General features: G+C 38.4%; 2 protein-coding genes across 3 annotated transcripts; both read left to right on the forward strand.

Annotated features, from left to right (window-relative positions):
- Positions 1 to 4322: 4322 nt before the first annotated feature.
- On the forward strand, positions 4323 to 13807 carry LOC137258668 (methyltransferase-like protein 27). Of its 2 annotated transcripts, XR_010954636.1 has the most exons (7): positions 4323 to 4435; positions 7732 to 7878; positions 8425 to 8553; positions 9572 to 9707; positions 10259 to 10357; positions 11374 to 11468; positions 11754 to 13807. XR_010954636.1 is itself a non-coding variant. In XM_067796362.1 (6 exons), the coding sequence occupies exons 2-6, from the start codon at positions 7738 to 7740 to the stop codon at positions 11936 to 11938; spliced, it is 690 nt and encodes a 229-aa protein (XP_067652463.1). In that variant the 5' UTR covers positions 4323 to 4435; positions 7732 to 7737; the 3' UTR covers positions 11939 to 13807. The 2 variants fall into 2 exon arrangements, 1 of the variants encoding a protein (XP_067652463.1); XM_067796362.1 differs by lacking the exon at positions 11374 to 11468.
- A 6413-nt stretch (positions 13808 to 20220) lies between these two features.
- Positions 20221 to 25482, forward strand: LOC137258887 (methyltransferase-like protein 27). Its single transcript, XM_067796583.1, has 6 exons — positions 20221 to 20262; positions 21911 to 22079; positions 22608 to 22736; positions 24006 to 24141; positions 24560 to 24655; positions 25292 to 25482. Exons 2-6 carry the CDS (start codon positions 21936 to 21938, stop codon positions 25480 to 25482), a joined length of 696 nt encoding a protein of 231 aa, XP_067652684.1. The 5' UTR covers positions 20221 to 20262; positions 21911 to 21935.
- The last annotated feature ends 1361 nt before the right edge of the window (positions 25483 to 26843 follow it).

Below are 26843 nucleotides of genomic sequence, written 5' to 3' on the forward strand. Positions count from 1 at the left end.
GACTGATTATGGTTTTGTGCTTCTTTTAGCAATATTGCAGTAATATCACGGCGGGGGACACCAGACATGATCTTCACATACCTACCACGTGGGGAATCGAACCCGGGTCTTCGGCGCGACAAGCGAACGCTTTAGCCACTAGGCAAGTCAAGGTGCACCTGAAAAAGGAGGGGATATGTGAAACAAACTGGATTGGTAATGTCTCCAAAGTGTTGTCCCGAGTTCGCCACAGGTTGATGTTTGCCAGAAAACATTCTCAAAGACATGACGGTAGTCTATGAGCAAGATTCGCGCTAGATTTGCTGTTTTGAAAATTACCTCCACGCTCACAGTAGCACTACAATTACAATGCGTGCATACTGAAATAGTAAATTAAATGAAACATTGGTTATAACATTAAAGTGATAGTATCGCCAATGGACAAGCCCGCCTATATAATTCGAGACGATTCATGATTACATTTTCCTCATTCGCACCATTACGGAGATAATGAGATGCATTACATTTGATACATTGCATTGTAACACACTACCGACAACTGATCATTGCTATGTAGCTTCTTGTTTAACGCCGTACTCAACAATAGTCTAGCTAAATTGAGCCTAGACCACCCATTCCCGTATTGACATCAGGAGTATGGAACTGGTCTACTCCCTGTTGTTAGACTCCCAGTTGTGAGACAGTGGAGCAAGTCATTAAGAAAGAAACCACACCATACTCCCCCTATCTGATAGAATGGATTGACCGTAGCTAATTAGGGTTTAGCTATGTAACTGAACCCTGTGAACAGAACAGGACAGAACACGCGTTTTATTCTAGAATATCACATACTGTGACACAGAGAATATACAGCATATCCATACATATTAAAGTATTAGGATGCTTAGAGAAATATTGGTAAAGAAATGACATTTAGTGCTGGGCGGTAAAATATAATGCCGAGGTCACGACTGACAAATGATGTATTAACTTTGCGGATTCTTTTATATCTTTCAGGGCCGTAACAAGGTGTTGTTTCAATGGGCAATCAGTGGTTTAAAGTTCTAAATTTAGTTAACCAGAGCCTATAGGTACAGTAACATATAAGGTTCGAAAAAGCAAAATGATATGGCATCCTTGACACTAGATAACAATGGAAAACTATAATCACCATTTGAAGAATATGATTTGTGCATAACATTATAAATATTACAACGTAATATTTTATTCCAGTTTGATATAACTGTTACGTTTACAGATATATTGATGGGGCATCTGCAATAACCTTTTTAGCTATAATTAACATAATTACATTTTAATACCTTTGACTGATCTTTTCGATCACCATTATAGGACAGGCCTACAGCAAGTACCGATGTCGACCTGGCCGCTCCATATCTTTTTCAATATTTCTGTATCTATCAATATTCTTTATTGAAAACAACACCTGCTCGTTAACGAACAACGTATGTTGCGTTAAATGACTAATAAATGATCCATGCCTCCTGCGGGTATGTTTTAGCAACTGGGCTGTTTCCACTTTCATTTTAGGGACATGGAAGCACCACCTATGTGTACTCAACCATAATTAATGTTTGTGAAAACAATGAAGGAGAAGTTGACATCCATAACATTTTGTCGTATATTCCATTAATTAATGTGTCTCAAAGCTGCACAAATAGCAGGACACCACCTACGCAACTGGGATACGATGGGCAGTTAATCAAGTCAGCCAGCCTGACCACCCGATCCCGTTAGTCGCCACTTACGTCAATCATTGGAGCTGGAGACCAGTGCTAACCCGGATCGTCATGACTCAGAAAGTACTGGAACATGATAATTTGGTTGTTTTTGTTTTTTGCAGAGATTATTCAAGTGTTATGATAGTTTATTTAACATTGCGCTCAGTAATGGAATATATTCCAGCAATAGAATGGAAATATAATGAGTCTGGACAATGCAGTCACGTGACTGACATCGTGAGCTACGTTCTAGATACACAAATGGAATATGATCGCAAGCAGCTGGCAAGCCAGCAAGCCAGCAAGCCTGACGTTCTTACCCCATTAGTCGTGACCCACAAGCATGGGTTGCTGAAGACAAATTCTAATTCGTATCTTCGAAGGCATCAAGAGCCATTTGGGAGTTGTTTGTATGAGAGAATGGGTACCCGGTAGGATATGTCATGTAACTATAACCTTCTAGAGCCTGCCGAGTTATCCGGGGCAATAATGCGATGTGCTTTGATTGCTACTTCTATGAGTGAGTGAGAGAGTGTGGTTTAAAGCCGCTTTTTTGTGGGGACATGAGCAATGGGTTTCAGACTTTATGCTCATGTGGGGAATCGAACCCGGGTCTTCAGCCAACGCTGAATCACAAGGATTCCCCTCCAACAGGATGACCACTCAATTCCTCTTACAAACATGGGCTGTTTAAGAACAATTTCAACTAGGATCTTCAAGCATTTACAACGAAAGTCGTTGGGAGAGGTTTGTACAAGAGTGAGTGACTTTAGTTTTACGCCGCATTCGGCAATACTGAATCGATATGGCGGTGGTCTGTAAATAATCAAGTCTGGGCCCTGCAATCCAGTGATCAAGAGCATGACCATCGATCGATTGGGAACCGATGATATGTACAGCCAAGAGCATTCACGTGCAGTATTCACCCATTTCACATAACGTTCTTTGAATCGTTTCATAGATGACCTTTTACCTATGAAGTGAACATAGACTGCACCTACAAATGTATCCTAAATGGTAGTTTTATTTCAAGTTACAAGTTCCTTAAATCACAGTTGTTATTCCTGTAAGAGTTATGTCCCTTTGAGATATCGATCGATAATGTTCATATGCGACAGCAATCATCCCAAAATGTTTAGCGTTCCATACTGCAACAACAATAGGAAACAAAACATGCGACTAATCCGCTGTACGTCCAGTTGCCAGACAGTATGTGATGGTAGGGTCCACCTCAGCTGGCCGTGTAACTAACAATCGCATGCCTCGCCTTTAAAGAAATACTGTACTGATCCTAGCTATCACTGACGCTGAAAGGTTTTCTTACTATACATAGTGATCGCCATGACGGCTTGTACTGAAAGCAAGTAGGATGTATTTTATGATAATTGTGTTTGCTTACATGTTTATATTCCTGTAGCTACGTACTCAATAACTGTAAATTTCTTTATTACACACAGTTTTGTGGATGTATAATTCGTAGACACGGAACTGGTTCTGGGTACCTCGCTGTTGGCCGTTGAAATATTTTGTAGCATAATGAGTACCAGCCATAGGATATTGACTAAAATGATACCAAACCTGTACCTTTTTATGAAGTTAATGACTACATTTAAATATTTTACTGTCCTTTTGTGACTGCAATGTGGCTGGTAAGGTTCATGAAAAACATGAATAATTTGTGGACGTCGTCTTTGAAATGTCTTCTTGTATCCCAAGTACACCGTCGTCCGATTTATCATTGCTTTCGGTTCACGTCGTTTACTACCTCCTGATCTGCTCATTACTGAGCAATATTCATTTGCCATTACTGAGTCATGTCCACTTCTCATTACTGAGTTATGTCCACTTCTCATTACTGAGTTATGTCCACTTCCCATTACTGAGTTATGTCCACTTCTCATTACTGAGTTATGTCCACTTCTCATTACTGAGTTATGTCCACTTCCCATTACTGAGTCATGTCCACTTCTCATTACTGAGTTATGTCCACTTCCCATTACTGAGTTATGTCCACTTCCCATTACTGAGTTATGTCCACTTCCCATTACTGAGTTATGTCCACTTCTCATTACTAAGTTATGTCCACTAGGATGTTCACTTTTGATGATGGAATGGTGACTGATCTAACATAATCATCACATACGCAACACAATTGTCTCCACGCAATATCATTTGTTTTGTTTTTTGTTGTTTGATGTTTTTTTCATTTTCTTACCACTTCGCTTTTTCGTATCACCCAAGTTCGTGTCATCACATCGACCGCCTATTGTTAGTAACCACTGATCTGAATGACAAGCTTTTATGGATGATCAACGTCTCTTTTTCGCAAGAGCGATGCATATAAATACTTAATATGCCGTTTTCAAGAAGTTGACCATCCATAAAGGCTTGTCATTCCTACTGCTTACAACTTCTAGAATGTCTCTGGCACAATTTCAGCATTGATCCCTGGAGATACTCCCCCAAAAGCTGACCTCGATTTAAACTCTTCTGCTTCCCAGAAACAAACCGTGTCACAACCTAATTATTATCTCCAACCAGGTGGTCGTTATCCCATCCCCGTGTTACATAAACAATGTCTGGTGTTGAACAGTTGTAGAAGCCAGTATCACTCGAGGTCTTCACTCGTACAACTAGTGAGCAGCGTATTTACTCAGTCCTCCGACTTGCACAACCAACTGCCTGATTGCGTTTGTGATACTCCAAGAAACAAGGTACTAACATTGTCGAACTTGATAAACCTGTATTGTAATTAATGATTTCATGGCTAAATACTAATATTTGTGAGGATTAGTTCTGATTTCTTGCATAGGTTCCCAGTATGACTTATATTTCCATATGCTTTGGCTGGTCTCAATTTGAAGTGAACTGCTGATTCACCACATGACGTATCTGTAACAAAGAGCAACCGACACTCCTAATTATACCTCATGATCAGCCATACTGTACGTGTTAATGGGTGTATTTGTTCTTCAGCAATATCGGTGATGAACACGCTAGTGATTTCTTTAACATCGTGTCTCTACCATGCAATCCAGATACTGACTTCATTATCAACCATCCATATAGAAACTACTTGAAGCAAATGTAAGACGCCGGGAGACAGTACACTTACCCGGAATTTCCATATGTTGTAAGTGGAGGTTCTGATTGTGGGGCGAGCCCGGTTTTCGCTGACGGTGTTCGTTCTGTTCAGTGCAAATAGAAACTACTCTCTATAACTCAAGGAATCCGGTTGAATGCAGAATTAATCTGGTGGAAAGCAGAATGAGTTAAACATAGTATCATGGATTTCGAGGTTGAAATTACACCATGAGGACGATCCAGTTAAACCAGTTTAAACTGCTTCAGACGTAGCGTTGAAATCAGATGACGATATATATTTTTAAAAAGAATAACTGGTTGTGAAATTTAGAACCATATGGACTAAACGTATGAATATTCATACGTTTCTTGAGGTTTTCCTCTTGAAATAACGTAAAGCTAACGCGTTGTTACACATTTGAGAGGACAACGCAAGGAAGTCCCTAGTACGACTTTTAAAAGAAGCATTTGTCTGATCATTTGAATACTTTAATGACGACGTACATATTCTAGTATTCTTTTTGAAAGTTAATACCCTCATGTAGCTGAGGTCGGGTAGACGTGGGGCGATAAGTAGCCTAATGGTTAAAGAGTACGCTAGTCACACTGCAGATCGGGGTTCGATTCCCTACATGGGTACAAGTTGGGGGTGCTGGGTGCGGGGCATTTCTGGTGTCCCCCGCCGTGATACTGCTGGAACATTGCTGAAGGCGGTGTAAAACCATACTCACTCACTCACTCCTTGTAACGAACACGTGTGTATGGTCAGAAAGAATGTAATAGTATGACAATGAAATGCATTGTGTAGTTTACCGATTGTATGATGCATTCTTAAATTTGATGAGAGGTGTCTACATTGCTCCTTCAAGTATTGCCAACGTTTTTTTCTGATATATTCATGCTTTTGCAATTTGTTTGATCTTACAAGAAATGGTGATAGTTTGTACTGGAACTATTATGTTGCCCAGCTATTGTTTTGAAGAATCTGAGAAGATCTGTGGTAGAATTCAGTCACTCATTCTTGTCGTAAAAGGCAACAAACGGGATCGGGTGGCCAGGCTTGCTGACTTGGTTGACACACATGGTCGTATCCGAATCGCGTAGGTCAATGCTCATGTTGTTGGTCTCTGGATTATCAGATCCAGTCTCGATTATTTACACACCGCTGCCATATAGACGGAATATAAAACACTAAACTCACTCACTAACTGGAAGGGTTGTGTTTGTTTTGGTAAATGTCAGGTGGCCATCTATATATATATATATATATATATATATGGTGTATATATATATATGTTATTTCGCAATAGCTGAAAATATTATTGTGCAATGTAATAATACAGTATAAAAACATGTGATGTAGATTCCGTGATGTTATCTATGATGAGTTCATCACGACTAACCTATGACATTAAACATACATTCCGTGACTGGAATGCTCATTCCAAATAACTGGGATACCGACACCCGCCACAGAGTTAATGAAGAGATGCTTTTTACAGGTAAAGGGGCTACCGGCCCGTCAAACAGGTACAAAGCATGATGATAATGCAATATTGAGAACAAAGCTAAAATATTATCTTACAAATATCCCTTTGAAAAAGGAATTAAGTTTAAGTATATATTTTGCTAAATTATTGCAGATTTTATGACTAGCGGAACAAACTTACAAGAAGTTTCGGAAACTTTATAAAACAAAAAGTTTTGGAAACTTTATAACATTGAGACTGGATCGCAGATCAAGGAAAACTGGGTCAAATTAAGAGCGAAGTTCATCTTCAACAATGGTGTAATACAAAACGGGCAAAACGTTCTTGTCATATAATTTTATGACATCTGCCCGTTTCTATGAGAAGACAGTGATTAGATACAATCGTAGACTTAACAGGACAATCCCATAGCCATAGTTCACTCTTCTATTTGATATGTATGTGCGTGGAGACCCGGAGTAGTTTGTCCCATGGTGGGTTCTCGCAGGGTCTGGGATCAGTCCGATAACCAAGGGGTTAGGAGGGCATTTTGCAGATCGCTCTTAAAATACACTTGTGACGAAATGCAGTTTAATGTGCTTGTTGTAAAAAGCGACTAATGGGATCTGGTGTTAAGACTCGCTGATTTGGTTGGCACATGTAATCGATTCCCAATTGCGCAGATCGATGCTCATGCTGTTGATCACTTGATTGCCTGGTCCTATTTTTTACCATATAGGAGGGACATTGCTGAGAACGGTCTGTAATAAACTCATTCTGTTGATCACTGGAGTGTCCCCACATAGCTTGAATATTGCCGAGTGCGGCGTAAAACTAAACTTACGCACTCACACATGCTGCTGATCAAAGGAATGTCTGATCCAGTCCCGATTATTTACAGACGATTATAAATAGATATACACTCTATAAGGTATGTGAAAAATGTGCGCTCGGGCCCTGCAAATCCTGTCCGAATTAACTCGGCTGTCAAAAATGGAAATATAGCCAACAGTTGAGTTATATATTGACTGAAATGACATGAGAGCGTGGTAACAGCAGAGTTCTCATGTATTTTATTCCTTTTGCCAACGCAGTGACTCAGTGACTCACATAGTTTCAGAGCATAACGTGGAAGGTGAAACATGTATAACATGATACTTTCAGGGCAGTTAGTATAGGCGAGGTCGATAAAGGCATTTAACGTATTATCAGTACATAACAGCGGCTCTAAAGCAACAAAACAATAGCGGAAAGTATTTTTTGCAATAAAATGTTAAACAGACTTGATAATAACATTTATAAAAAACACTTTATCGGTTTGGGCTTGTCAGGAACGACATATCTCATCTCATCATATCTGACACGCCCTGTGAATCACACCCTAGAGGCTTATGTAGAACCACCTTCCAACAAATGCCGTTATTTCTAATGCTAAGACAATTGTTCCATGTTTTCAGTACACAATGACGTCACTATATTCCTCACACTACAATGAAGACGACAAGGCGAAAGCCCAGGACATCATGAATCACATCACGGATAAGAAAGTGAATAGCGAAGTCGTCTTCGACCGATATTCGCAGATCAGTAAGGATTATGAAAAGGTATGGCATATTTGAGATTATTCCACTGTTACTTTCCACATTATATATATGTGATACAGGGGCGACATTGATACAATGAGCTTCATAAAAGGAAGAGAAACGAAGTTTTATTCACATTTCTCTCTTTCGGATTTTTTGTTAATGATCTCATCTGTTGATGTGACCATAACAAAAAGGATGAGATGCTTCCAACTTCTATCTGTCTTGTTCCGTCTATACTCAGTTCGGAATTGATATATACTTTGTCGTTAACCATCTTATCATACATACTGTACCACGGTAATAATGATTCATCACTTTTAGTCAGTGAAATCATCATAAAGTCAGTTACGGAATTAAAGCAATAGCTTAAGAATATGAAATGCATTTGGTATCTTGCAATATATTTTCATTTTGTGTCACCCATTAATGTCTGCTTCGCGTTCTAGTTTATGTCTTCGATTACAAAACTTGACAAGAAGACAGTTCCGTTTCTTTTGCTGTTCAGTATATATGCTGCGTTGCATTGCGATGAATTTACTCGTTACGTTACAAACTACTTTACAGGCCATGGGCGTTGTTAACTACAACGGCCCCAAGGAGACAGCAGCTACAGTGGCAAAGCTGTTTCCAACCAACAGAAATAATGTCTGCATGTTAGATGTGGCGGCTGGCACGGGACTATGTGCTTCTGAGGTAATTCATCCTGAATTTCATCACCATCAGCTCTTTCTTTTACATATAAAGGTCACATGCCTATGTACATATTATTAATAAAATACATATTTGAAGCATGTATGATGGCGAAGGAGAACCATATTCTATGGACAGTCAATTTTTTTTCTTTTTTCTTTTTTTTTTGCAATTCCCTGCTTAATGACGGTGTTAGTACCTATTGCAATAAAGAAGTTGGCTATCCATTGAACTTGGTTTTCCTCCACCTTTACAACATCTAAAATGCTTCTCAAAGAGGTATGACGAAAAACGGACACAATTTCTCAAAATACAAAACATTTACCTTGCATAGATCATCCCTATTGACTAAAATAGGAAACAATTTCTCAAAGGCAAAACATTTACCTGCATTGATTTTCCTACACCCCAAATGGCGAAAACAGGAAACAGTTCCTCAAAGTGCAAAAGTTTTACCTCGCAAAGAGTACTTTAGACGCCTAGAAAGGAATAAAGGTCACAGTTTCTCAAAATGCAAAGCATTTACCAACGCAGAGTATATTTAATAACGAAATAAGGAAACATCATTTACCGTGAATTGATTATCCCGATTAATATGTATATCCTGGACTGAAATTCGTAGAACTGTTATGTCTGTTTTTTCCTAACTATATTTCCATTTCTTATGCATCACATATAAATCGAGCTAGTATGGTTATCTCTTCAGTTGCTTTTTTAGGATATTAAATTGTGAGGCAAAACCCTGTCCCGAAACATTGTGCCCATACAGGGAATCCAACTTGGGTCTTGTGCATCACTATACCACTATATCAGCCAACCACCCCTTGGAGGTTTAAAATAAGATATTTTTAAAGATTACAACCCCATTTTATGCTGCCATCGGATAATTAACTAATCTGATGATTTTATTATCATTTTGTTTAATGGATTAATAATAGTGTGAATTAATGAATGATCATTCAAATGACAATATGTAAATTTATATGTTTTGGAACGTAAGATATACATTCATTTTTTCCAGCTCAACAAATATAATTTCACGGAATTAGATGCACTTGATGCATCAGAGGGAATGTTATCAGAAGCCAAGAAGAAGGGACTGTATGGACGTTACATCATTGACGTGTTGGGGGACAACGAACTTGATATCAAAGACGGTAATTTAGAACATTGTTTCGTTTGCATATCCGTGAAGATCCCAGGTTAGAATTGATCTTCAGCAACCCATGTTTGTCGTAAGAGGCAAATAATGGTCGTGTGAACAGACTCGTTGCCATGGTTGACACATGCCATCGTATAAAAATTGTGAAATTGTGTAGATCGATTTTCATGCTAATCGATGACAACTGGGTTGTGTAGTCCAAAGCTGATTATAGCTGGAATATTGCTGAGTGCAACGTTAAATAAGAAACAGAAAAACCATTGTGTTCCATTTTAACTGCAACGAATGAAGCGATACCTCGTATTCGTTGAGTTTAAATAATTGATGTTCAAGGGGTACTTAAAGCATATCATGTAGTAAATAAGATAAACATTTGATAATTATATAATTGTTTTAAATGCGATGCATTATTTATATGCCAACGTATTCAATATCCTGCACTTTCCATTGCGACCGAATATGATTCTCTCCAAAAGCTATAAAAAGGATCAACTATAACGACTTATGATCATGACTTGCTCTTTCATTTGTGTATGTGTACTGTAGATGCATATGATGCTGTTATCATATGTGGACTTAGCAAGGAGATTATGAGGCAACTTCCCATCAAGGCCTTTGAGACTCTCATCAGGATTGTTAAACGAGGTTTGTATATGGCTTCGGCAAAGTCTATTTTTTTCATTTTGGCAACAGTTCCTGAGCCTAACACTGTTGAAAATGAAAATAAGTGATAATTAAAATAATCGTTTCAATCCTTAAACACAAAACACATGACATTCACATATCATGAGTATTCAAAATTACTTCGAATTTTCATCTTTAAACTGATTTCGAACCAGTGTCACAATACCTATGGGGTGTATTCATTTCTTACTATATCTGTTCGTACCCGTGAAGGCCCCGGGTAGAATAGGCCTTCAGCAACCCATGCTCGCTATAAAAGGCGACTGTGTTTAGACTCGCTGATTTGGTTGACACATGTCATCGGTTCCTATTTGTGCAGATCGATGCTCATGCTGCTGATCACTGGATTGTCTGGTCCAGACTCGATTATTTACAGGCCGCCGCAATATAGCTGGAATATTGCTGAGTGCGGCGTAAAACTAAACTAACTCACTCACGTACTATATCCGTTACCATTTGGCCTAGATGTCCAGCTATAATTTGTCAAACTTCTAAAGCATATGCATTAAGGTATATTTTGGGTACTTATATTTTCTGGATAATAGAGAAAGAATAACTGTACTACATTGGTTGCATATTTACATATTTCTTTAAATATTTGTTTAATTTGTTTTGAAATTTCGTGTATTTCATGTTTAAATCAAGTTAATTTAAGAAATTTGAAGTTTCGAATTTAATTTTGTCGCTTCGATTATTTTGTCGGTATTTATTTCATGTCTAGAAATTTCGATTTTCATTTATGTTACGCCCATTATTTGATCGCAACGACAGGTGTCTTCTTGAAGTTCAAGTTCATTTAGAAAATGACGAAAAATAATCATAACTACAAAAAAGTAATCGAAGTAACGACAGATAAATGTAAATTTCAAGAAAATAATTACCTAGCCCAAATTATTATCTTAGGAATAAATTATCACGATTAGGAACATAATATACAGAATGCCTTGAGTATAACTCGAATGCTTTAACTGAAACAGTTGATGGGTGGCATACATGGCCAGTCATCTAAGGTGCGGCAATTCGCTAAGCAGCGTTGCGTCCCTACGCCGTGTTCGCGGGTATCATCACATTGGTAAACATATAAGAAGGGGGTCATATACCACCTTTCATCAAACATTGATTCAATGTAACGCCGACATGTCATCACGCCCCTGACTACTGTAAACGTTCATACCTGCTTACGTAATCGTAACTTAAATTTGCATCAATTTCATCTCAGCTAAATGAATATGCTTGTGTAAAATTGATATGGAAATACGATTAGATATCAATTTTGTAATATTCTTTACATTTTATGTATTCGTCATATCGTATATTGTATCGATAGAGTCAGTTCATAATGTGTTGTTTCCATTAGGTGGATACGTTGTCAATACAAGCTTCTACACATCGTTTACCGACGGTCAACCAGAAACTGAGGATTTCCGAAGACGCTTGCGAGCATTGGAGTCTCAAGGAAAGTGGAAGCAAGTGGAGCTGAGGCGATTTCATCAATATCTTCAAGGCCGTGATGGAGCTGTTTCAGTTCATCAAATATGTTGAACGCCTACAAAGACAACAAAACATTGTTTCTCACATCAAATGTTCTATGCTCAAAATGTTTCATGGATTTTGTTCTATGCTCAGAATGTTTCATGGATTTTGTTCTATGCTCAGAATGTTTCATGGATTTGGTTTCATGTTGATCTGATCAATTTTGTTTGTAGTAGTGCCATAGACTCAAATCATCATCTGCGTAGATGATATCTATGTATAATTACATTTACGATGAACATGCCTATTGTCATACATTATCTTGTGTTGTGAAGTTAAGACCCAAGCCGGATACTTACAGTATAGTATAACTTAATTTATAACCGAATTTTACATTTGACATTTTTATAACAAACCTCATTCATTGCGCTGTTCTAACAGCCTGCATATAAATGTAAGCACCAAGTGTTCAGTGCTCAAAGTGTTTCGTGGGTTTGGTTAGATGCTGAACTGTTCATCTTCAAACATTCATTTGTCAAAGCTATGATAGAGTCAAATGAAGTGTTACCGTTTCTGATGTACGCAAATAAGGAGATAGCGGGGTTGAAAGTAGAAGTGATGTATCATCTAAGCAGATGAAAGTATCTTCTACACAGACTAAGGTATCACCTACTCAGATGTAAGTATCTTTATCGTTGATGATTCAGACAATGGCACGTATACGCTTCTATAGGTATCAGCAAATTGAGACTTTGTCAATGCAATAACTGTATTCTCCTATTAATTTGTATTGTTTTGCTTTATGGTGATTACAACAGAAGGAATACGGTACCGTATGCAGGATGCCATGTTCGATATATTCCTGGGAGCAAATGCCCCCTTTTCTCTAGATTATTTCTCTTTGAACCTCCATGTACATAGTCTGAAGTACTTTAAAAGGAAACGGTATGAGTTATATGCTTGATGTCTTTCTTCCAATGCTGTATCATCCTAAAAGTTTGTATTGTTTTGCTTTGTGACGATGCAGGATGTCATGTTCGATGTATTCCTGGGAACAAAATCCCCTTATTTCTCCGTATGTACATAGCCTGAAGTAGTTTAAAAGAAAACTTTATTACTCACCCGTAGAAGATATCACTGTTTAATAATTTTACAAAGTTATTACACACTGTATAATAACATCGCGTGATGCCGTGCGTATGACGTCAAAGTGTTTTACAGTTATGACGTCACAATGCTAACACCTGTCACAAAAGTATTAGATCTTGCTGGACTCATGGATAGCTGAGTGTATCTACTCTCGTCGAATTCTTAAGAAAGAAGTACTTTGCTCGATACTATTTTGCTAATGTTGGGTGAGTAATAAATAAAATGCTAACCTATGTCCCGTGTAATACCATATTTATGAAACTCGTGAATGGTATCCGTATCTGACGAGCTTTTTAGATACCAGACCATTCACTAGTTTCATAAATATGGTATTAAACGGAACATAATTTTGTATTCTCTATATACATGTATGTGTTACATGTTAAATGCGATTGTAGCCTTTCTCATCCAGGTTTCGGTATACCAAATAATGCTTTCCATTATATTTGATGAAGAGAAATCTGACATGACTGAATGACACGAGATTAAACATAACATTGTATTTGGGAAAAACAGAACCGTGCGTAAAATCAGTACGCCATAAATATGCAAACCCAATGCAATGCTGAGATTTCTTTGTTACTTGCGGTGGCGTTTCCACAAATACAATGTAGCTCTGTCAGAAACACAGCCAATCAGGGCCTTAGCAATGTATGTGATATTTATGTATATATTTGAGTTTCACGCACAAAATGTCTTTGTTAAAAAGGTTGGCCTGTCAACGATCTTGTTCTTTTTTTGTGAATGTCATTTACAAACTGTTGAATAAATATCTCCAAGACCAAAAAAGTCGTTTTCATCAATACGGTGTTTTTTCCCCCCAACACTTGAACATTAACTAGGTCTGGTAACATCAGCACCATGGAAAACAACATGCGCTTAGAGATGTCGTGTTTGTTGGTTTGAAACTGAAGGTCCTAATTTTTCACTGTAAAGAGGTCGTATAATCATTATTTGTGCTTTCGGCGTGACGAGCGAACGCGTTGACTGTTTGGCTTCGTAACCGCCATATGTAATAAAAAAATTGAATGGATATTGCTATTCCGCTTCTTACTGGAACAGTGTCTTAAAGTCACGATTCTGATGCACAGACACGATCCCGAGACATGCAAGATTCCTTTATCATCAGTACGCCTGGAAAAAGTTTCATAGACAAATACATTATAATGACAAAATGGCAGAGAATGCAATGAACATAAATTGAGAAACTGTATGACATCCGCGAATTGGAAAGTTGGCGTTAGGCTTCAGTATTGTGGATGACCTGACACCGTTGAAAACACACTTGCACGAATTATGTCTCCGCACTGCCGCGCACAAGAAAGCGTGAAGCCTAGTTTGCGCACTGTCCGCGTCCGGTTTACGCATATGGTACGAACTTGGCTCGCAATGCGTGACCGAAAAATGTTGCCCACTGTCACTCATTGGCACGCTATCGTAAGTCTTCTTTACTAGAACATGTATTGTTGGCCCATATTTTACGTCTAATAGGACATAGTTGGACATAGCTCCAGCACGGGCATACAACCACTTCGTGCATGCGTGAAGCAGTCGTGGTATCGTTTGGCCCTGCTTTGTCCCGTTTGACGCCAGGCTATAAAACACAGACATCAGACTCAGCTTCATGCATTGCTGTGGACCTACAAGATGTTGAACACCAGAGAACAAGCTCTTATTGGCGAAAGTTAAACTCAGCGTATCTGTATTTCGCACTGATACTTCCTGAAGACCAGCACATACAGGAAGAACAGGCCAAAGAGAAGGCGTAACCCCAACTAGAATGTTGTGAGTGCGTTAAATATCAAGCCCAATCAAACAGACGTATTGGATTCATGAAGACAGCGGGTGCCAAAAACTCGCTCAACAAGACTGTAGTGAAAAAGCGATGGCTTGTCCTAGTCACCATTCTCTTTGTGTTGATCTGTATTCAAACTGGAGTCTGTAGTTTCCAAGTTCTGCAGTACAATTGAATATAATCGATCTCCGGTGATTTCAAAGTGTGTCACACGACTTAAGGTAAGGTTTTGTATAGGCATTCAAACGATTTATACATCTTTTAAAATTCGTTATTTCAGATATTTCCAAATTTTTCTAAGAAATAAACTGTCCCTCTCAGGTGTGGAGTCCATGAGTGCGTGAGTTGTGTTCTACAGCGCTTTTAGCAATATTCCAGCAATATCACCAGAAATATGCACCGCAAATTCTACCCATGTGCGGAATCGATCCCCTGTTTTCGACTTGACGAGTGAACAGTATAACCACTGGGCTACTCCACGTCCATGAGACATGGCAAATCAAATCCGACTTACATAAGTCTCTGTTCCCACATGAAACTGACACGAATTGATATAGGTGAAATTCATGTGTATCAGCCTTTAAGCACTGCCCACAAATGACGCCTTGACCAGATGTCATAATATAGGTAGACATGCCCTACACGTCATGTTCCTATCAGACATCCACTCCAGATCATGGTCAGGTCGAGTTCTACTTGTACAGTATATGTAGGGAAGAAGGTTACCTTACGAGTTGAGTCACAGACCCAGATGTGTGTCAAGCATTACTAGATAGCGAGAGTAGGATTGGCTTTGAAAACAGACATATCCATAGTGGTAGTAACGATAATGTTTTAAACCTTTTATGTAAAGTGACATGTCTCCAAATAGAACGTTGTCTGGCCCAAAACCACATTGCATCAGCAGGTCAGTCTGATGGGTAAAGCGTTCGTCACACATAGCAATCCTTGGGCTATTACCATGTTAAGTCTGTGCTATACTACGAGTGTTACGATCGCTTTTTGCATGTGGTACCTGGTTTATTTCCCCACTTGGATGCAACGTGTGAAGTCCATTTTTGTGTTCCTGGTTTCGATGGATTAATGCTAAAATTCGTTTAGGCAGGTACCTTCTTCACCTTCTTTAAGTCCCCTGAGAATAAAAGCTATGTAACAAAATAACATCTTAAAGGTCACACGCAACGTAAACCGTAAAACGTACTTGGACGAATGACAGTTTCCAGCCACGCAGTAGTTCACCATCTCTACTGAGGTGATTTTTGATTGGATCGAACGCAAATTCAGAGAACATGTATTTACAAACCCAACATCTCTATATACATTCTTTATGGATAACAACTTCTTCTAGTGTATGTGATTTTGTTTGACAAAGGCATATGAATCCATACTTAAACGAGGCATCAAGTACAATAAAAGACGTTGTTATCCATAAAGAATAATACTTTCTTGTGACTTGCCATACTTTTAAAATGTCCATGAAACAGATAATCTTTCTGCACACATAATGAGCGTATCAGCAAATGAAGCAACCAATCGGAAGCCGTCGTTACACTTGACTGCACATCCGGCCGCTATGACTGGATTCGGTCTCCCGAGGGCTTCGTTTCAAGGGAAGTGAGCCCAAGTACAATATATTGCACTTTTGAATCGTGATTGTACGTTTATAATTTTGTTTATTTGTTTTTTACAAGCAACAATGTCTATTATATGTCATGGATAAATGATAATTGTGTTTTAATTATGTTTAATATTTTGGTTGCATGTGACCTTTAAAGCTATTTTATGACAAGTTACCATATTTCCTCTAATAAGCGTTGACTTCGAATAAGCGCCGGATTTAAAACAACTGATCAAGAAATAAGTTGTTCAAGACCTCCAATAAGTACTGGATATGTCAGATGTTTGTAATTCAGATATAATGCCAATGGAGAACCTATGTATATTTCCGTTGAAATTTTAAGCACCTCGTTTCCAATAAACGCCAGGTCTCCATTATCGCTAAAATTTATATAGTTGATTTGCAAACGTATGAAATATCTGCAGAAATGACCAAGGCTGATGTTTTTGTAAGTCCAGAGCGACTTATTTTGAACATACCATGGCTTTATGCTAATGAGTGTGCGATGATATTGTATTTCAAAGGGCAATTTTTAAATTAGACTTAGCTTCATTAATGCAACATGAAATAATAAATTTCATGTTGAAACTACAGTATTAAGGATGTAGCTACCATGGAGTCTCACTGTCACTATAAATAGAAACATTTAGGTGGGGCCGTCTCAAAAGCAAAACCAGGACGGGTGGTGCAGACAATGGTTGGGGTCAGGCTCAGGGACATCAGCTAATATATGATAATCCCATGGGGAATTAAAGAAGAGAAGTACGCGTCATGTTCTAACAACATCCAGTCCTGTGGATCGAAATCTAAACTCTTTAACACGTGCTAAACTTCCCAAGCTCTTTTTTAAGAGAACAAAATATAAATGTTTACCTCCCTCGTCACTTTTTTTACATGTCAATCAATTTGTTTTTAAAAAAAGTCCTATCGCCCTAGTCACCTTTAAGAAAATGTGCCGAGAAACGTTTATTTTTTATGGAGCCTAATCAATGGATGAGGCATCGTCAACACACACGAAGAAGCACAAGATATCTTTGTGATGACCCATTGTGCCAGTGGAAGAGCATGCCTTTAATGCCGGGTAAGTGAACGGTCCATCGTCATACCTGGCCAAGCGACGTAATTGTTGTATCTGATGTATTGTTTTCAGCAGCTATCCAATTTAATTAGACTGGAAAAAAGAGCGCAAACATAGCCATCTTTCATCGTTCGCATGGGATAACTAATGCTCAAAAAACACCTTTTGTAACTGAGAAAATCCAATATACACTGCGATAGATGTAACGTAGTTACGTTTCAGCGTTTCAGTGTTTCAAAATGCATAGCGAACAGCCTTGAATGCAGCAATAAAATCTGTTTCATGTACGTATGATTTACGACGTTGGATGAATTAATTTCCCGTCATCCGAGTGTAGGCTGTTGCAGGGATACAGAGACATATGTCCCAAATTATAATTAGAAAGAGAAAATATATTAAGAAAACTTTCAATTTTCTGTAAAATAATTTTGGCTTTATGTAAGAAATTCAGTAACTTAATATATAACTTCTCCCAATGTACACTGTATCTGTCATACACTTTGTATATAATTTTTATGTTATATAAATGTAAACAATATTTATGTACCTCATATCCTGCAGTTTGCAGCCTCAGTGAAAATGAAAGTTCAGTTTATTTCAGTCGTATCACTGTGATGCGGATATACATATGGATTGCCGTACACATTACTGCCACAGATGCTGTAGCGCATAATCATGTATATAGGTATGTAAGACCACGTAGAAACTACACCGAATAGCACGAACTACGCCAGCCTGTTCTGGCTATAGAGTTAGCGCGTGTGTCTACAAACAAGCACGGGGTGGCAGTGACGTCATGCGAAATCATCACTATGCCTAAGTGTGACGGCATGTCTGGAAACAAGGTTGAACCGTCCTACTACAGCAAACGGAGTGACCTGTTAGATAAATGAGTGAGTGAGTTTTACGCAGCAGTCAATAATCTTCCAGTAAAATCACAGAGTGGGACAACGTATCCCAATTGCGTAGATCGATGTTCATGCTGTTGATCACTGGATTGTCTGGTCCAGATCGACGCCATATGGCTAGAATATCGCTGAGTGCAGCGTTAAACAAGAAAACAGATCGAGTGGTTGACACATGTCATAGTACCCGAATCCGCATCAACGCTTATTGGTGTTTAGGATACAATTTTAGGTGTCTACTTCATAGAACAAAACTAGCATGTTCACAGAATCAAAAGAAGTCTTCGTAATAATAATAATTACCATCTCCTTGTGACGTGGATGTCAATGTCGAACATCTATATGGGATGAAACTGATTCCTACTACCCGTGAAACTACCCGAGTGCCGTACGGCTTTTGAACAATTAGTAGTCTTGACAATGACAATGACAATGACAATGATAATGGCAATGACAATGACAATGACAATGACAATGACAATGATAATGGCAATGACAATGATAATGACAATGACAATGACAATGATAATGATAATGACAATGACAATGATAATGATAATGACAATGATAATGATAATGACAATGACAATGATAATGACAATAATAATGACAATGATAATGACAATGATAATGATAATGACAATGACAATGACAATGATAATGATAATGGCAATGACAATGACAATGACAATGATAATGACAATGATAATGATAATGACAATGACAATGATAATGATAATGATAATGACAATGACAATGACAATGATAATGATAATGACAATGACATTGACATTGACAATGATAATGATAATGACAATGATAATGACAATGATAATGATAATGATAATGACAATGACAATGATAATGACAATGACAATGACAATGATAATGACAATGACAATGACAATGACAATGATAATGACAATGATAATGACATTGACAATGACAATGATAATGACATTGACATTGACAATGATAATGATAATGATAATGACAATGATAATGATAATGACAATGACAATGACAATGATAATGACAATGATAATGACATTGACAATGATAATGATAATGACAATGACAATGGCAATGACAATGACAATGACAATGATAATGATAATGACAATGACAATGACAATGACAATGGCAATGACAATGACAATGATAATGACATTGACAATGATAATGACATTGACAATGATAATGATAATGACAATGATAATGACAATGACAATGACAATGATAATGATAATGACAATGACAATGATAATGATAATGACAATGAAAATACTTTATTACCCCGAGGAGAATTCTTTTTACATTTGAAAGTGAACACATATGAGATTGTTAAAACATAAATAACTACATAAAGATTAGGATACTTAAAACGACAACAGAGACTGACAGTCTACAGTCATTTAAAAGGCGGATACTTGATGGAATAAAAGAATTTTGAACTCTTTTAGTTTTAAAACGGGGCATTTGGTAACGCCGGGCTGAAGGTAAAAGATTGTTTTCTCATTAATCTGAATGGTAATAATGGGAAGTCTGGGAGTACTATAGGCAGCGACCTCTAATAAGCCTTAACGTCTCGAGTGGCATACGTTGTGCATACCCGTCAAAGATCTGGTTTAAAATAGATCTTGAGCAACCAATGTTCGTCGTCAGAGACGTTCTGTATCAGTAATTTAACACGCATAGCGAACTATCATGTATGCAGTAAAACAATCTGTTACATGTACATATGAGTTATGACTTTGGATGAATTAATTTTCCATTATCCGTGTGTTGGCTGTTGCAGGAATACAGGGAGAGGAGACTGGTTCTACTGGCACTTTCACGTACATACAGGTGGGCTATTTTAAAATTACACTTAAATTGCACAGATCGGGTGGTTGACACATGTTATAGTATCTGAAATGCGTTGATGATGCTTATTACTGTTTTTGGACACAATTTTAGTTGCAATCGGTATACACTTCATAGACAAAAAGCAGTATATTAAAAAAATCAAAAGAACTTTTAGTGATACTAATACTTACATTCTCCTATTGACGTGGATGGCAATGACATTTAAATGTCGAACTGTTGTCCATATGGGATGAAATGGATTCCAGCTATGCGTGAAACGTACGAGTACGTTACGGCTGTTAAACAATGAGAAGTCGTCTCATTAATCTGAATGGTATTAATGGGGACTCCGGGAATACTGTAGGTAGCAACCTCTGATAAACCTTATCATCTCGAGTGGATTACGTTGTGCATAACCGCCAAGATCTGGTTTAAAATTGATCTTGAACAACCCATGTTTGTCGTCAGAGACGATGAACGGGATCGAGTGCGTGACACATGTCATCGTTTCCGAATTTCGTTGATCGATTCTTGTATTAAGGGTAACTGGAATTTACAAAAATTGCCGCGATATAGCTGGAATATTGCTGGGTTTGGTGCTAAACAAACAGGTCATCCTTCACATAAATACTTTTTCCCTTGATGTCAAAGCTGACCATACGTGTATGATATATGATCATTGTGTACATGTGGTGTATAGCAAATGTTTGCCTCTAATATGGCAATGTTCCCGCGGCTAAAGAAGAATGAAATATTTATAACATATTCACTACTACTGTGACTAAGTGACTGGTGTCTGGATAATCACCCAATGTAGGCTATCGACACAACTGAGGACATTGGGTGCGTTATGCCGCAGATATATTGCGTTAAAAGGTGGACAAAGTGTCGTGGTCACATTGAAAATAAGATCAAGGTCACCAAAACAAAAACCCAAACGATTGGTGTCTGGGTAATTCCCAATTGTAGACTGTCACCAATTCTAAGGACATTGGGTACAACAGTTCATAAGATATTGCATTAACAAGAGTCGTGGTGACCTTGAAAAATGTTTGTCGAGAACTAATATACATAGGCAGCGAATCGTGGCCATACATCACAACTGACAGAAAAGGACCGACATTATGCCAAGGCTAACAGCGCAAGGGAGCGGTCATAGGTATGATGCAGAAGGGCGACAAACAACAGCCATATTGCAAAGGCCCTGAGATGAACATGTGGTACCATCACCAGGCTGTTCCAGAGTTACAGGCAGACAGGCAGCACCCAAGACAGACCACGATCGGGCAGACCACGGGTGGCGTCCTTCTGTCTTCTCTTTCTGTATGTTTCAATGGTATTTCGTGGGCAACAACCATATCCGTCATCACCTCTCAATCGAATTGAATATGACACCCCACAGTTTCTACTGACCATTCTGTGTTGAAATATACCTGATTCGAAGTTGATTGCTGGGTAAATGTATACTCAGTCGTTGAGTTGGGGGTAACGTATCTTTTCTGTTTCAGGAATTATAATACAAGAACGCCAGTACTTTGACTGTTAACTACTGTAACAAATATACCAAATGTTTATATCAATATTTGTATCGTTACATCAAAGTTAAAGTCTGTATATAAACATTTATATCAAACTTTTATTTCATCAGAGCTGTCCTAGAACCGACAAGAACAATGAGTGAAACGTTCTCAGCTGATATTCCATTGAATGAGAGAAAGGAGATCGAGAGTGTTTATCATTGCTTGATTGGCGACGATCTGACTAGCAGAGAGGCCATCATTGAGAGATTTTCCCAAAACAGCCACCAGTACGAAAAGGTGGGTAACTTTACAGCTACAAGTATTACACAGTGCTATTTAGAAAGTGGTCAAATATGACATATGTTTCACAACAACAGATCTGCATACATGCATTGCTAATGAGGTTGTTTACTTATATATGTCAGAACTACAAAGACTTTGAATATGCATCGAGGATGTCCAGCTTGAGTTATACATATAGTCGCACGCACCTTTAGCAATATTACGGCGAGGGACACCAGAAATGGGATTCACATTGTACCGATGTGTGGAATCAAACTCGGGTCTTCGGCATGACGACCGAAAGCTTTAACACACAAACACACACACACACACACACACACACAGAGAGAGAGAGAGAGAGAGAGAGAGAGAGAGAGAGAGAGAGAGAGAGAGAGAGAGAGAGAGAGAGAGAGAGAGAGAGAGAGAGAGAGAGAGAGAGAGAGAGAGAGAGAGACAGACAGAACGCGATCATTACAGTTTAGACGCTCAGAGATCAATACAAACCATGTTTCTCAGCTTGACTTTTGTGTCCCTTTGGTAAAGGTTTTAGGAGGGGTGAACTACACAGGTCCCGTCCAAACTGCCCGGTCAGCTGCTGAATGGTATCCCAGCAACAGAGAGGATGTTTATATTCTGGACGTTGCTGCTGGAACTGGGCAATGCGCAGAAAAGGTCGGAAGAATACATCAGATGAATTGTCAAGTTAATACTGGCCATGTCCATTGTGATGAATTCTCTGTTGTACATATACATACAAGTCACCCATACGTCTATAGCCAAGAACAACCTGTATTTGCTTGGCATTTTAGAAGTTGAGAAGATGAAGATGGAGGACAATTTTATGGATATGCTACTTCTTTATTCCGTAAGCAACTTTGATTGACAACAACATTAGAATCTATGTCGAAACATCGCCTAAACAGGGTCCCTTTCCTCAAAGCAATCATAGCGCTGAGATGATCGTAACTCCCACAATTTAACATAGACTTACGACTGTCGTAGCGCTAACATCGGAACTCCTATAATTTAACATAGACATCCGACTGCCGTAGCGCTAAGATGATCGTAACTCCCATAATTTAACATAGACTTACGACTGTCGTAGCGCTAAGGTCGTAACTCCTGTAATTTAACATAGACATCCGACTGTCGTAGCGCTCAGATGATCGTAACTCCCATAATGTAACATAGACTTACGACTGTCGTAGCTTTACGATCACTTTGAGAAACGGGACCCAGAATAAAAAAGCTGTATATCCATAAAATTGTTCCCATTCTTCATCTTCATCAACGTAACTGAAAACAAGTTAAGCTGTGTAAATAACATTTCTGGAGAGTTTGCTAAAGACTATCTGAAATATCTCATTTATAAACCAGGGCCTAAACTTTCGAAGCTCTCTTAGCACTAAGGTAATGTTAGTGAATGGCACATACGACTGTCTTAGTGCTAGGAGAGCTTCAAAAATCTAGGCCCAGTTCTCTGGTTAAGAGGCAGACGTACAATGATAAGCGATAGATAGGCGTTGTTCTGGATGTATTTTTTATAAAATGAAGGATACAAATTATTACGTTATCCATGCATGTCAGTGTAGAACCCACACGTGAAGGTCCGGGGTAGAATAGGCCTTCAGCAACCCATGCTTGCCATAAAAGGCGACTATGCTTGTCGTAAGAGGCGACTAACGGGATCGGGTGGTGAGGCTCTCTGATTTGGTTGACACATGTCAGCGGTTCCAACTACACAGATCAATGCTCACGCTGTTGACCAGACGATTGTCTGGTCCAGACACGATTATTTACAGACCGCCCCCATATAGCTGGAATACTGCTGAGTGCGGCGTAAGACTCAACTCATTCACTCAGTGTAGAACCTGAATTACATGAACGTGATTCACATATATCATGGAAATGCAAATAGGACGCATAGGTTTATATTTCCAGCTAAACTCGCACGGCTTTCGCAAAATAGATGCCTTGGAGCCATCCGCACAAATGCTTGAACTGGCAAAGAGGAAAGGTGTTTACGGCCGTTGCTTTAACGTAATGCTTGGGGATAATACCCTGGACATTAGAACTGGTAAGTAATGTGCAATGTTTGACAAGAAGACTATGTTACGGTTTTACAATTCCACCCAAACACGTGTCACATTTACATATATATAACCTTCTTGCTCAATGTCACATATATATTAATGATATTGACTTAAATTTCCATAAGTAGACAACTCCGTACATTTTTACATTGATTTATAATAAACGCAAAAGGTTTGCCTGACACATCTAAAACCATAAAAATGGTAACATCTTTAATTATGTTAAACTCTACGATGTTATATCATCAAGCATGAAAACCCATATGAAGGTATTAACAGGACATATTTTCCTTCACTTATGTTTTGACCTTTCCGGTGAAAATTGCAATAATTTTGCATGCTTGTTTACTATTGGAAGTAGGAGTAGTATATGCTCTCCAGATGTTATTACACGTGTTTCAGATACATACGATGCTGTGACAATTTCGGGGTTAAGCTTAATGGTCATGAAGCAGATGCCCAGAAATGCCTTCGAGGAACTCATTCGTATCGTCAAACCAGGAAAGTATAAACTGCCTGATAGGATTTAATTTAGTGGTAGACACAAGTCATGCATACCAGTTTTTTTCATCACGGTATAGTAGCAATGTTCTTGTATAGATCCTGGTAGATCGCTGCTGGTAACCAAGACGTAAAAATTCCTGATATCAAAGAGTGAGTGAGTGAGTGAGTGAAAATTTGACGTCACGTCTCAGCCTTATCGTGACCAAAACCAAGTAACAACTTAAGAAGACATACAGATAGATCTGAAAATAAAATTGTCAGCGAAGAATAGAAAAAAAAAACAGCAAAAGAACTGGAATATCTCAGAAAAAGCGCACAATGTGTTTCTATCTCCAAAATAGAGATAGGAAGACAAAGGGCACAAAACTATTTTCTCTCTAAAACAGAGATAGGAAGATAAAGCGCACCATGTGTTCCTCTATCCAAAACAGATAGAAAGACAAAGCGTACAATACGTTTTTATCTCCAAAACGGAGATAGGAGGACAAAGCACACAATACGTTTTTATCTCCAAAACAGAGATAGGAAGACAAAGCGCACAATACTTTTCTATCTCCAAAATAGAAATAGGAAAACAAAGCGCACAGATAATAATGTAGGCAATACGTTTTCATCTCTAGATGATTGTTTCAGGAGGGTACATAATTAATACGTCGTTCTACAAGCTGTTCCCAGAAGATGGCGATGCCGTCGCGGCTGTATACCGAAGGAACGTAAAGGCCCTGGAGTGTGAGGGGAAGTGGAAGCAGGTGCAGCTCAGGCGGTTCAAGGGATACCTGTTCGGAGATGACGGAGGTGTGGCTGTATTCAAAGTGCTTTAATACACAAGCAGTTGACAACTGGTAAACACGCCGTTCAAGAATTTCCCCATGCAAAAATCTGTAGCCGCTGTACGTCGTATGTTCCTAATGAGTAGAATTTTAGCACAATGCCTTCACAATTAACAAAAGTCAATAAAAATATATCTGTGATTCTCTATATTTTTATTGTCCATCGTCATCGGGTTATGATCTTCCAACTGTTTTTATTTCGTATTGTGTAAGTTATTTTCATCACGATATAATGGCTGAGATATTACCGCTGCGACGTTAAATATTAACTCAGTCACTCAATAAACATTTAGTTTGAGTTATGTTTTACTTTACACAGATGTTCAAATCAGTGAGTGAAGAGGGCTTTATGGCGTTAGAGCGACACTTCCTTCACACAACTGCAGTGTACCCATATTTTATAATCGAACACTGACCAACAGATTTCCAATGGTTTTTCAGTGGCATTGAAACATTGTACTTAATAGCTTTTGACAAATGAAGAAATGTTTAAAAAAATTTGTAACCTACCGTTTTTCACTAAGTTCGAGTACGCTTACTGGTTTGTGAATATATTTAAATGTCAAATGTCGCACGACATTGAGAGAGAGTGTGAGTGAGTGAGTAGAACGATATATCAGTGGTTGAGTGAGCATACCGAAACATGAGTCTCATTAAGCTATTCAGGCAATGACCTACCATTCAGTCGATCCGAATTTCCACCTGTGAAAGTGAAAGCAGACACCATAAAAACTCTGGTTACACTGAATTCCTGTTGCTTGTTTCAAAAGAAAATTATATTTACAAATGAAATGGTTTACAATGCATGTGGCTCCCTGATTACACCCGTTATGTGTTTTTCTCTTTTCTTTTTTGCTGTCATTCAGTGTAGTTCTTTAACGCACGGAATGAGATTGATAAATGATATCAATAACGTACCAGACCGCGAAAGGTTTCTAGCGGCAAAGCGTCGTCTTGAGATTTCCAGTTTCCGTTTGTTGTCGCTGCGCGACGTGTTTGCAAGAACTAGAAAGAGCGTAATGTTGCAATATACAAGTGTTGAAACGTAGCAAGTCAAACTGATGAATATCTGTGTATCCAGTATCCTCTGGGCTGGTTATCGCACTAAGTTGCGCAATAGGACGGAACCTAGTACATAGGAAACGAGACTGTTCTGTAATCAATGTTTTTACTTAGAGTGGTGAGTGGGTGAGTTTAGCTTTACGTCCCTCTCAGAAGTAGTTTACTTACACAATGTGATATTCTAGAGTGTTGGGTGCTGGTGAGAGCTTTTCATTTAATGTCTTGTTTAATCTACAGACATCACTGGATTGTTTGGTACATGCATTGAACTAAAAGTCTGTGCGATGTGA

Source organism: Haliotis asinina, chromosome 12 (assembly GCF_037392515.1).
Source record: "Haliotis asinina isolate JCU_RB_2024 chromosome 12, JCU_Hal_asi_v2, whole genome shotgun sequence".
In the NCBI taxonomy this organism is placed as follows: domain Eukaryota; kingdom Metazoa; phylum Mollusca; class Gastropoda; order Lepetellida; family Haliotidae; genus Haliotis; species Haliotis asinina.

Coding starts and splice junctions, on each gene's coding strand:
- LOC137258668 (XM_067796362.1), top strand. CDS start 7,738: ATGACGTCACTATATTCCTCACACTACAATGAAGACGACAAGGCGAAA. Junction 7,879..8,424: donor TCAGTAAGGATTATGAAAAG/GTATGGCATATT, acceptor ACTACTTTACAG/GCCATGGGCGTTGTTAACTA. Junction 8,554..9,571: donor CGGGACTATGTGCTTCTGAG/GTAATTCATCCT, acceptor CATTTTTTCCAG/CTCAACAAATATAATTTCAC.
- LOC137258887 (XM_067796583.1), top strand. CDS start 21,936: ATGAGTGAAACGTTCTCAGCTGATATTCCATTGAATGAGAGAAAGGAG. Junction 24,142..24,559: donor TACCCTGGACATTAGAACTG/GTAAGTAATGTG, acceptor CACGTGTTTCAG/ATACATACGATGCTGTGACA. Junction 24,656..25,291: donor ACTCATTCGTATCGTCAAAC/CAGGAAAGTATA, acceptor AGATGATTGTTT/CAGGAGGGTACATAATTAAT.